Source organism: Peromyscus leucopus, chromosome 7 (assembly GCF_004664715.2).
Source record: "Peromyscus leucopus breed LL Stock chromosome 7, UCI_PerLeu_2.1, whole genome shotgun sequence".
NCBI lineage: Eukaryota > Metazoa > Chordata > Mammalia > Rodentia > Cricetidae > Peromyscus > Peromyscus leucopus.
The window spans coordinates 17159171-17172530 of NC_051069.1; the positions used below are offsets into that span (position 1 = coordinate 17159171).

Consider the following 13360-nt stretch of genomic DNA (forward strand, 5'->3'; position numbering starts at 1 on the left):
CCAATTGTTATATTTTCTTGAGAATTGACTTTTTTTTTTTTTTATCAGATGATGACTTTTTTGTGGCAATTTTTGGCTTAAAATGTCTTGTGTCTGGTAAAATACCTCTGCTTTCTTTGGCATCTCATTTACATGGAATATATATTTTAATCCTCTCGCTTTCAGCTTATTTTCTTTCTGAAGGTTAAAGTTGATTATGGCAATATGTTGTTTGATCATTTAAAAAAATCTTTTGATTGGGGAATGTAATCCATTTGTAGTTAATGGTAGATTGAAAACCCTTACTACAATGATTATGTTCTGATTTGTAGTTTTTTTCACTTTCAGTTTCTTTCTTGATATTTTCCTTTGTGATTTTATTAAAAAAATGATCACAATTTTTGATTTTTTGGTCTTTATTTATTGTGTATCCTAAGTTTTTCTTTGTGATTATCATAGGCATACACAAAGCATCCTATAAGTTATAGTCTGTTCTAAGATGCTAAAAATTTAACTTCATCTGGTTTACGCCTATAGTCTCAGCACTCAGGAAGCAGAGGCAGGAGAATTGCATATTAGAGGCTAGCCTTGGTAAAAAAGCAAGACCTCTTAAGAAAACGAAAATACGACTTTAATCTCAGACGTTGGGATGCAGAGGCAGGTGGATTGCTGTGATTTCTCAGCCAGCCTGGTCTATGGTAGCAAGTTCCAAGACAGCCAGAGCTACAGAGACTCTGTCTCAACTCCCTCCCCACAAAAAGAAAAACAACAACAACAAAAAGGAAGAAACAAAAACACGTACCAGCCCCCCCCCCAAAAAAAACCAACCCTCAAAAATAAATTGCATTGACATTTTATGTTAATGATGTCATAGATTACATCTTTCACATATTGTGTAGCTTAATAAATTGTTAGAATTAGTAGTTTTTTTTTTTTTTTTTTTTTTTTTTTTTTTGGTTTTTCGAGACAGGGTTTCTCTGTGTAGCTTTGCGCCTTTCCTGGAGCTCACTTGGTAGCCCAGGCTGGTCTCGAACTCACAGAGATCCACCTGCCTCTGCCTCCCAAGTGCTGGGATTAAAGGCATGCACCACCAACGCCAGGCAGTAGTTTTTTTTAAATTTACTTTCTTGAGACAATGTTGCCTCTATTGTCAAGATTGGTACCTTTCTCCTGACCTCAAGTGATCCTCCTTTCTCAATCTCCTGAGAATCTGAAATTACATGTGCCATTCACTCAGCATCATTTATTTTTAGTATTTGTATTTTAACTTTCTTGTTAGAGTTAAAGTTATTTTCTACCATCACTGTGGTGGTTTATTTTTCATGTGGTTAACTCCCTTTAATTTCTTATAGGCTACTCTAGTGGTGATGAACTCACAACCTTGCTTGTTTGGGAGGGTTGCAGTTTTAAATAGGGCTCACTGAGAAAGTCACATTTGGCAGAGACAGAGAGAGGCCCAAGTCCGAACCCCTGAGACTCAAGTCTTAAGAAACATAAAGAGGCCCGTGTGGCTGGAAGGGAATGAATACTGGCAAGGAGTGGTGAAGGATAGGAGAAAACTTGGGTGAGATAGCTGACTGTGAAGACCGTCTTTCACTTGAGTCAGGTGGGGTGGAGCTGGAGGTTTGTGAGCGTGGGCAATGTACGTAAAGAATACAGGGCTTTACCCATGCCTAAATCATGTACCATGTCGTTCACCTACTTAAAACTCGACTATCATGTGTTCACAGAGCTGGGTGTCTACACCACAGTGGATTTGGGGACATTGTTACCACCCTGAGGGGTAGCCTGTTCTCTTTTGTGGTTACTTCCATTTTCTCCCCATTCCTCTACTTTTTGACTCCATGGATTTAATTATTCTGGACAATTCATATAAATGAAATCATACAATATGTGATCTTTTATAACCTTTTTCACAATGTACAATATTTTCAGAGTTCATATGTATTGAAATATGTGAACTTAATTTCCTTTTATGGCCAAATAATAATTGTATTGTTTGGTTATATCACGTTGTGTATAATCTTTAGCTGATGGGTATGTATGCTATTTTGAGCTGCTTTAAAACTATATTTCTTATAGTGCAGGTAACTGAGTCCAGGGTCTCAAGTATACTAGGCAAGTACTCATTGGGCCACACCCCAGCCTAGAAGTTTATTTTAAAAGGAGCATATTCACTTGACTGGGTCTAAATGACAAGGTTATTAGAATGTTTGGCTTCATTTGCTCCTTTCTTTTAGTCAGTGTTTCTTGTTGCACTGTTAGGTACACACAGAAACACACACACACACACACACACATACACACACACACACACACACACACACAGTCTAGTTTCTCTACTTTGTGTTTCTTTTGAGTGAAAATTTGACTGTATTAATTATGTTTCCTGAAAAGTAAGGTCTGTTCTGTGTGGACACTTACATTAAAGGTGATTAAAATAAAATAGTCTGATAAAATTTCAGTTTATTGAAGTTCTTTTCTTAAAGATTTGTTTTTATTTTATGTTAATGAATTTGCCTGCATATGCGTATACATACCATATGTGTCTGGTGTCCATAGAAGCCAGAAGAGGGTGTCAGAATCCCTGTATCTGAAATTATGAATGGTTGTGAGCCACCATGTGGGTGTTGGGTCCTGAACCTGGGTCCTCTGCAAGAACAACAAATTTCTATAACCATTGAACCATCTCTTCCACCTCCATTTTATGGAAATTCCTAAGGAGAGATTACACATTATTTCCTGTGTTAAGTTGGGGCTTATTAGTGAGCCATGTTAATAACATTATTTAAAATGAAATGGAACAAAGAAGGCAAGAGTGAATTTCTCACAGTAGGGATAAATGTTCACGGAAGCTTTCTTTTAGTTAAACATTCTGAATCAGGTCAAGATAGGAAATTCAGGGCTAGAGAGATGGCTCAGCAGTTGAGAACACTTATTGCTCTTGCACAGGACCCAGGTCTGATTTCTAGTACTCACAAGGTGGCTCATAATCCTCTATAATTCCAGTTCCAGGGGAGTCTGATGCCCTTTTCTGCTTTTACAGGCATATACACTTTGTACATGTGAATTACATTACATGCGGGCAAACACGCATTTACATTACATAAAAATAAACCTTCAACCAAGCATATAAAATGCATGTGCATGTTTTGTGTAAAGAGTTATACTAAAAAGAAGCTTAATGCCTCTGGATTGGGATATACTATGGTAGTCCTGTAATTAGCATTGATTCCTTCCCATTTTGTTTTTATATTTTGGAGTATTGAGGTACTATTCAGTGTGGAGTATTTAAAGCCTGCTGTATGCTATGCATCCTAACAAAATAAAATACGGTTTTATTAATTTGTTGTATTTAATATAATGAGAAACATAGAGGGTGAGATTTTATCTTTTAATGATTAAATATGATTTTGTGATAATGCTATGACTAAGGATATATATTTTAATTGCAGGAATTATAACCCATGGGATTATATGGTAAATGATCTTGCCAAGGAAGAGACTTAAAAATGATGGTGAGTACAGCTATTTTTGTTTTGTTTTTTCGAGACAGGGTTTCTTTGTGTAGCTTTGCGCCTTTCCTGGAACTCACTTGGTAGCCCAGGCTCGCCTTGAACTCACAGAGATCCACCTGGCTCTGCCTCCCGAGTGCTGGGATTAAAGGCGTGCGCCACCACCGCCCGGCTATTTTTTTTTTTTTTTTTTATCACATTTGTTTGTTTGTTTATCAGTGTCACATGTAGCATAGTGTGTGCGTGGGGAGATGATCGAACAGGTTTCAGGGGTTGATTCTCTCCTTCCACCTTCTGGGTTCCGGGGATCAAACTTGGGTTGTTGGGCTTGGCAGCAAGTGCCTTCACCCGCTGAGCCGTGTCCCTGACCACTGTGATCAAGCTGTTTTAAAAACTGATTTTAGGTTTCCACGTGTTTGCTATTTGCTCTTCTTTTCCCTACTTCTGCCGTCTATTCTTCATCTGTAAACTTCAGTCTTAGTCACTGTTTCGGGCACTGCTGTTGCCTCGGTCTGACACTTGTGGAATGTGGGATAGGAAAACAGATGAGGACCAGCCTCTCTTGTTAAAAGTAAACCCAAGCTAAGTTCCTGGTTTGCCTTATCCTGGATGGGCGCCGAGGTAGGGGACCTAAGAATGGAAGCAAACATGCTGTCATTCCTGACGCTTTGACAACTCACTGTCTCCAGGCACTTCTATATGCCTGAAACTACTCAAATGGAGGGCTTAGGAAGAGGGACTGTAGTCTTACCCAAGTCCCTCCTTGGAAGATTTGAATATAGGAGCAAGTCTCAGAAGTATGTAGACTGTGGTGAACATCTGAGTAATTGATTTCTTAGAGTGTATAGGGCAAGATTTAAATATAACTTAATGCTGATGTTTATTGCTTTTATTTGAAACATTAAGTATTTGAACAAGCCTGTGTAAAATCTCTATGTAGCACTAGGTGGCACACTATGACTTAGAGTCAAAAATTTGTTGAGATCTGTAAGAAAAGAACCTGAGTAAGAATGCTGTTGAAATAGACATCTATAAAGTGATTATGTATCTCATACTCATTGATTGTATTACAAATTTAATATTTAATCATACTAGAATGATTAAAAGCATTATGATACTGACATGTTTATAAGAATTAGTTGTTAAAAAATGATCAGATTTTGAGTTTTTACTGAAAGGAGCACATTCAGCATGTTACAGAAAGCATCCATAATACGAAATGAAAACTGTTCTGGGCACATACAAGATGAATAGTAATTTTTTACATGTTAAATGTTAGAATAAAGAATAAAGACAATCCTCAAGCTGGTGGCTTTTTCTCTAAGTTTTTCTGCATTAAGTACAAAAGAACTAAGTTGGTAATAGTGATGTTCATAGGAGAAAGGAGCATTCAATCCAAAGGTTCAGGTTTAGTATTACTGCAGACTTGGGACTGTGAGGTCATCTCTTTTGTTTTTGTTGCTTTATGAGGACTTGAGTTAGATAGGACATAGGAGCAGTGAGTTGTATGTCATGAAGTCTATACCTGTAAGATTTTCTATAGGGGAACAAGGAAATTATCTCAAAGAGCTAACAGTATGACATCAATTTAAACTTGTTCATTTGGCCTGGAATCCTTAGTGATGCTTTTGTTTAAAACTATGTTTGGGTAATCTTAAGTGATAGTGGTAAGTTCAGATAAATGGAGGAGGATTTTTACATCATTGGAAAGCGTGAGAGTAAACAGAGAAGAGTAAAAGCTTTAGTTAATTAGGTAGGTGCTTCTGGGAATTTCAGGGCAAGGCCAGAAGAGTGAAGGGATGTAAACATAGACAATGAAGTAGAAGGCTAAAAGTTCTGGAGAGAAGATATGAATTAGTTTCTGATCAGAGTATTCTAATAGGTAGGATCATTTTCTTTCTAGTAGTTTAGATTTTTTAGTAGTAGTTCATTCATTTGTGTACTGAAACTTTATTTTTTGTCACTCATAGATTTAGCAGGCATGTTTGTTCTCTTTTCCCCATATAACAAATTTTCTGTCTATCAGATTCTTCCCATGAGCATAAAATATGACCTATCTTTTAAAAATATTGTTTTTAGGTAACACTCCAAGAGTTTTATTTTTATTTTAGATTTATGTCTTTTCTCTAGTTTTATTCTTATGTCTAGTCTCTCATTTGCCATTCTCTTTTGAATTTCCTTCCGTTGGGATTTTGATTGTTATTCCACGCACTAGTCTTGTTGATATGTAAGATGTGGGGCTGGCATAGGTACAGATTGGTGGTTCTGCTGCTTAATGTAGCTGTTGAAACTTTAGACTGTATTTGTTTTAGAAGTAATTAAAATTTTTATTTTAGGTTTTTTAAACCTTAAGACAGACTTGGTGTCTGATGAGCCACATTCCAAACCTCAGATTGGTTTGTGTGTTCATGATGTGGAGGCCAGAGTTGACAGTTGATGTCTCCCCCCTCTCACCACGTGGTCATGGTGCATGTGTGGGAATATGTGTGTTTGTGCATGTGTTGGGGTCCGCATGTGTGTATGTGTGTGTGGAGACCAGAAGTCAGCACTGGGTGTCATATACTCTTGCTTTCCACCTTATATTTGAGATAGTATTTCTCACTGAACCTGGAGCTCACCTATTGGCCAGGAGCTCTTGGGAACTTCCTGTTTCTGCTTCCAGTGCTGGGTTTTAGCTTTTCTACCTGGGTTCTGGTGGTTAGAACTGAGATCCTCACGTTTATAGATTTAGCTGCCATGCTTATTCCCTTTATCTCACATAACCAAAAATTTCCCCCTATAGGATTCTTCCCACAAGCTTAAAATATGTTATGATTTGTCTTAAAAACTGTTGCAGCTTTTTTTTGGTGTCAGTAAGCACTTTATACATTAAGCCACCACCCAAGCCTTTCCCCTTTTATTTTTAAGTCATTATATATGCATTTGTATGTATGCATACACGTGTGCATGCAAGTGCCACAGTGCGCATGTGTGGAGGTCAGAGGACAGCTTACGGGAGTCGGTTCTGTTCTTTTACTGTGTGGGTAATGGGGATTGTACTCAGGCCTTCACACTTGTTGGCCAGAGCCTTTACGACTGAGCCATCTGCCTGCCTCTACCTTATCTTTTGAGACAGTCTTCCACTAAACCTAGAACTTCCTATTTTGATTAAACCGCTGGCTGTCTCTGCCTGACCTGTACCATATCACTCGGTTTTTACATGGATCTTGGAGATCTGAACTCTTTTTCTCATGCCTATACAACAAGTACTTTATCCACAGAGCCATCTCAAAATAGTTTTTAATTATTTGCTCTCTGATTAAGTATGAAGAATAATGACTTTGTTAGATATATGCAAAATGGCGATTGATACCTAATAGTCTCGTAAATATTACTGTTTCAATATATCTAGGCTTCCTTCCAGCGCTCCAATAGTCATGACAAAGTGAGGAGAATTGTTGCAGAGGAGGGTCGTACAGCAAGAAACCTGATCGCTTGGAGTGTCCCACTAGAAAGCAAAGACGATGATGGTATGTGTTTTAGAAGTTAGCTTTCCCCTTTGTAAATTGGGAGGACAGGTGAGTGTGCTGGAAGACTGGAGGCAGGAGGATTACTTGATCTTAGGAGCTCAAGCCTAACCTTGACAATATAACAAGGCCCTGTCTAAAGAAAATGAAACAAAGCAAAAATGTAATGTATAAGGTTATATTTAGTTCTGAAGAGTGAGTAGATTTAAAATCAGTTTACACAATTAGAACTTTTCACCAAATTGACATAGTAAATGAAATTTATTTTGTAAAAAATAGTTTAAAAAGTATTATTCATTTGCTATTTTAAAAAATAATGAAATTATTAAGCTATTATTCTGGTAGTTGAAATGCTGATTTACTAACTTCATAATTTCTTCTACATTTGTCAGTTAGCCTTCTAATATAAAGAATAGCTCTTCTTCATTTTAATTTAAAACATATGTGTAATTATACATTTAAATTTGTGTAGATTCTTGACTTAGTATTAAATGGGGGCATAATATATGACTCTCTTTTGATGTGCAGATTGTCGTAGATTTGACTAATGGGAGATTCTTGGTGGCATTATTTGCTCTTTCTTTGAGAGCAATCTTACATGATAGAATGTTTCAAGCTAACTAAGAATACACTTAGGCTGTGGGTAATATCTTATTAGTAGAATGCTTATGTTTAAAAACAAAATTCCAGGGCTGAAGATTCCTCTCCAAGAAAGTCATTGAATAAAGCAGTCTTTAAGACTTAAGAATATAGATTTAAAAATCAAACAATAAAAAAAACTTCATCAGTAGTTTACATTCATTGATGATGAATAAAATTGTACTGTTCTATGGTTTCTGGGTGGAAATTAGGTACTAGAGATGCCTTAATGCATTGTGTCATTTTGTTGTATATTATATATCACCTGTAGTTTAGTTGTATATTATCTCTTTTCATTTATGTGTCTATTTCCTTTCTCATGCTTTGAAGGAAAACCTAAATGTCAAACTGGTGGAAAATCTAAGAGGACAATTCAAGGCACTCATAAAACCACTAAACAGGTACAGCATATGCACCTTTCTACTAATTTGCTTTAATTCGTTTCCTGAGCATATTATTGGTTATATAAATTTAAGGACTTGAATATTGTATATGTTACTTACATAAAAATTTAGTGTAATATTTTAAAGTATGGATTCTGAATTCACTATTTATCTAGTTCTGAGTACTTTATAAATAGATACTTTTTTTTTTTTTGTTTTCATAGTAACCCTTGGCGGAAGGCCTTACTTTCTTCACTTAACAAAATGAAGTTATGAGCTGGGGAGATGACCCATTGGCTGTGCAAGCATGAGGACCTGTATTTAAATCCTCATCATCCACATTAAAAAAAAAAAAGCCAGATATGGCAATATGTACCTGTAACTCTACTTTTGAGGGCCGGATACAGATGGATCCTAGGAGCTTACAGAGTGGCTAGCTAGCTTACCTAGCCAAAACAGCAATCTTTCAGTTTACTGAAATGCCTTGACTTAAACAGGATAAGGTGGATAGTAGTAGATGAAGAATAGCTCCTGCTATGGCCTCCCCCTATGTGTACCTAGGTGTGAACACTTGCACACATGTGTGTACCTCCAACAGTATCACAAGAAAGTGAAGTTACTGTATGAAGAGAAACAGATGCTCAGAGAGCTGTGTAACAACCCAGTGAGTGACAGCCAGCCAGTATTTCAGCCCATACTGTCAGTTTTCAGTTTATAACCTTAACTTTTCTACAACATGGTCCATATTGGGAATTTGTGATATATTCTTTCTGTAAGTAATGATACTGTTAGTTTGTAGAAGTCACAATTTAGTGACTTTAAAAGTTTCCAAATAGAGTCACTAAAGCTGTAGAGAATCTAGACCTACCCCTTATTTTAAAGATGTTCAGGGTAATTATAGTTAGCTTTTTCATAGTTTTTAATTTTATACTTGTTATTTTAACTTGATATTATTAGATATATTATGTTTATATAAACCAAAAACTTGATGTGAAGAAAATGGACTTCAAATCATGCTATCATTGTGAGCTCACAAAGAGTGCATCTTACAGAATCATCAATGACAAACTTTCTTTTTAGATATGAATAAAAGATATTTTTAAAACAAGATAACTGTCTCCAGACAGAAAGAGAACAGAACTTTCTCTTTAGAAGTGAATGGATTGGGGACACAGACTAAGTGGTCAAAGCATCTGGAAGATGAGTTCCAATGGATAAAGATCTTGGATGCCATTTGTGGTGGGAAACATGTTCAGGGTCTGATTTGAAAACTTAGGTGTTGTTTGAATCTTAGATGGTCTTTCAATAAAAAACCCAGAGCTAGATATCAGGGTGAACGCTGAAAGATCAGAGAAGCAGAACAGCCACCCACTAGTTCTTACCTCTATGAAATCCTCAGCCTAAAGAGAGAGGGTTCCTGTTTCCTCATGCTTTATATACCTTTCTCTGCCCTGCCATGTAACTTCCTGGGATTAAAGGTGTGTGTGCTTCCCAAGCAAAGGCATGAGATCTTAAGTGTGGGATTAAAGGCATGTGCCACCACCGCCTGACCTCTGTATCTACTCTAATGGCTGGCTCTGTCCTCTGATCCTCAGGCAAGTTTATTAGGGTGCACAATATATCACTACACTTAGGCCTGTATAGGACTGTGCAATACTAGAATGAAAAAGACACACCCTGCAGAGGTTGAAAGGACACACCCTGCTGGGGTGGTGGCTGATGATAGTGATGTCTGGAGGCTGTCTGCAGTGGGGGCTGCTTTCAGGAGTAACCTCTGATTGAAGACTCAGTCTGTCATACTCCCTGAGGGAGGGCTGTGGGCTCCAGTAGAAGACGTGGGAAGGAGAACTATAATGGGCCAGATTGATGGCATCTAAAAGTGAGCTAGTAAGAAAGTGAAAGACACGAAACTCAAAATAAGTTTGCCAAATAAAATGTCAAAGCATATGAAGAAAATGCCATAAAAACCGTCAATATACAAATGGGAATTTCCTATTTACGTAATGAAAAGTTAGATACTATTCTAAAGAGAACTTTCAAATAAATGAGTTTAGGTTCCTCACAAGAAAGAATAACTACAGGAAATTTGGTAAATTATGAAATAAAGCAATTAAGTATTAATTTCAAATATTTATAGATGTGTCAGTGAAAATTTGAAAAACTACAATTAATAAATGGGACATTGGAAGGAGAATAGTGAAAGACCCTTCAAGCTAGAGGGTGCTCTGAGGGGATTTAGACTAAGAGAGGACCGAAGACGAGGAAGATGTGAAGGAATCTACAGTGGAATTTCTAGTACACGTCTTCTAAGGCTTTCAAAAGTAGAAAATAAGTGTGCCTTGAAGGTTTTTTTTACTTGCTGACTTCTCAGGGGTGTTAGAACATAAACTGGAACTAAGCAGCATAAATAAAAATAGCTTTATACTTAGATCTATTTTACAGTCTTCAGAACAGCAGGGCAAAAGAAAGTCTTTAAACTTACCAAAAGTAACATCACACCGGATTACAGGTCACTAGCAGTCTTTGGAGCCACAAAAAAACAAAGGAGCAGTAGCTAAGAGTTATAAGGCAAGCGAACCCACAGAACTCTTAAGCTCTAGTTCTGTGCTTATTCAGATGATTATTCCATTACAGAAGTAAAATAAAATCAGTTTCAGATACACAAAGACTAAAGTGTTTATATTGTTTTAATCTGTCTTGTGCTGCTTTAACAAACTTCCACAAAATGGGTAACTTAAAAGCAATAGCCATTTATCTGGTATATAGTTCTGAGTTCTGGAGGCTGAGAATCCAAGATCATGGTCCCAGTCTGGTCCCAGCAGAATCTTCTTGCTGTCTCAGCCTGGCAGAAAGTATCATGCCAGTATCGTGGGAATGGGTTTGTTATTCCATGAATAGTATCCTGTAAAAAAAACTGAGATCAGCTGGTTGGCAGGATGACTGGGTAAAAGTGCTTACTAACAAGCCTGATGATTTGACGTTGATCTTGGGAACTCACACGATGGAAGGAGAAAACTCACTCCCACAAATCGTTCTCGGCCCCCACACTTGCACTGTGGCATGTGTGCAGATGGGGGCATGCATGTGGACTCCTCCTCTCTCAGCAGCCTTTAACTGACATGGGCTCCTCAGCCTGGGGTGGGGCTTCGGGACTCCCTTCCCTCTCCATGCTAGGATTTTTACGGGAAAAACTTACCTTTTGTGTAGGGCAGAAATTTATTTGATGGGCTCAAGTGTGATATAAACTGAAAAGAATGTCTTAAATATTCGTGTTGAAAGGTGTGCTTTATAAAAAAAAAATCTAATTCCTAGAAGCCTTTTACTTACCTTTTTAAATGTTTCATTTATTTCATCAGAGTACTGCAGTAGACTGTAAAATAACATCCACAACTGGAGAGAAAAATTTTGATAAAAGTCCCACAAAAGCAAGGCACCCACGGAAAATTGACCTAAGAGCTCGCTACTGGGCATTTCTTTTTGACAATCTTCGTCGGGCAGTAGATGAAATCTATGTGACTTGTGAATCGGATCAGAGTGTGGTGGAATGTAAGGTAAGGTGTGCAAGGAGTCATTCATCTAAAGCCAGATGCTTTAAAAGTTTTTCTACATCGGACTTGTTTGCCTCACTTTTTTGAGTTTTAATTGTATACTTTTTACTTCATTACCTGTAGTGATAATTGTTTTTTTTTTGACCTTTACACCAAGATTGACTGACATATGCTTGAGACTTCCTTGATTTTTAAGATTTTTTTAGTTTAAGGTTTTGTTTATGTTATGTAATATATGTCCTCTCATATTCTGTGAAAGACTTAGTGGAAAACTACTTAACTCATAGTCCTAGGAAGGAATCAGATGGTGTGTACACACACACACACACACACACACACACACACACACACACACAAATGTGTGCACACTTGAGAAAACATACAAACACACAAACAGAATTTCAAAAGTCATATCTTCATTATGTTTGGCTACTGTGGGTGGTTATGGTGAGATTTTCATGTTCTTTTTTGGTATCATGCTTCCTGCTTTAGTCAGAAATTGCTCCCTTTCTGCTGAGATAATTAGCATGCTTCTAATTCATTCTGGTTAGAGAAAAGAGACTGATTGTTATCATAAACAATCCTGGGTGGGATTGGGATGTCATTGTAAGGTATTTTCTGATTTTAGGTAACCTTGTGATTGTAAGAAGACAAGGGAATCCATGGCTGATATGTAGAACTGAATGGTATTGTAAAATAAAATAAAAGGAAAAAAAAAAAAGAAAAGAAAAAAAACAGTTATATAGCATAATTTGTTCTGGAAACTCACTAAACAGCTTGATGGTCTTTTAGTAAATGTAATCTATATACTATGTTAATTTTTATTTAGTAAAATATTAAGAAAATCAGGGTTTGGGCATTTAGCTTAGTGGTAGAGCACTTGCCTAGCAAGCGCAAGGCCCTGGATTCGATCCTCAGTTATGGAAAAAAAAAAAAGAAAGAAAGAAAATCAGTGGTACATTTTCATAGAATTATTAAAGAGATAACTAAATTTATACATATTTTTTCTTTTTTTTTTTTGGTTTTTTGAGACAGGGTTTCTCTGCGTAGCTTTTCGCCTTTCCTGGAGCTCACTTGGTAGCCCAGACTGGCCTCGAACTCACAGAGATCCACCTGGCTCTGCCTCCCGAGTGCTGGGATTAAAGGCGTGCGCCACCACCGCCCGGCTAAATTTATATTTTTCAAGTAACTGGTGTTAATGATGACCATGGTTTATTATTTAGCCTTTGCAGTGCATGAAAAGTCAAAGAAAAGTTACAGGTTGAGGTAGCATTTGTTTCCTCTTTATTTGGAAAAAGCTAAGGTAAGTTTTATATTAGCTTGAAAATGTGGTTCATCAGAAGTAAATTCTAAAATGAACAATAGTATGTATGTGTGTAGTGGTTACAATTAATATTGTTATCATGTAAAACTTTTTCTGTTTTAAGAAAACTACTAAATTTTTAAAAGTTAAATTTAGTGTGTGTATGTACCATGACACATGTGTGGGAGTTGATTCTCTCCTTTTGCTGTATGGGTCTGGGGATTAATATCAGGCTGTAAGGAGAGATATCAAGTACTTTAAGTTGCTCACACATCTTGCTAGTCTAAGAAGAAATAGTTTTAATTAAAATTGTATCATTTGAGTATACTGAGTCGCATATTGTGGTGGGAAACATTACTATATTTGGTTTGGGGCTTGGCTGCTTCTACAAGGGTTCTGAGAAGTGAGTCTAAAAGTGAGGATATGAGCCTAAAAGTGAGCATATGAGATTGCATAATTTCTAGGTGATTCCTAGAGCTCTTTGATT

The 13360-nt window shown here is 36.9% G+C and overlaps 1 protein-coding gene across 2 annotated transcripts in view; it reads left to right on the plus strand.

Annotated features, from left to right (window-relative positions):
- The window catches only part of Scaper (S-phase cyclin A associated protein in the ER), a 359173-nt gene that overhangs the window by 12206 nt on the left and 333607 nt on the right, over positions 1 to 13360 (plus strand). For both annotated transcript variants that reach the window (XM_028865018.2, XM_028865019.2), the window contains exons 2-5: positions 3435 to 3497; positions 6886 to 7003; positions 7970 to 8040; positions 11379 to 11573. In XM_028865018.2, the coding sequence (XP_028720851.1) occupies positions 3492 to 3497; positions 6886 to 7003; positions 7970 to 8040; positions 11379 to 11573 (390 nt within the window). In that variant the 5' untranslated portion in view covers positions 3435 to 3491. The remainder of the gene's footprint in view (positions 1 to 3434; positions 3498 to 6885; positions 7004 to 7969; positions 8041 to 11378; positions 11574 to 13360) is intronic.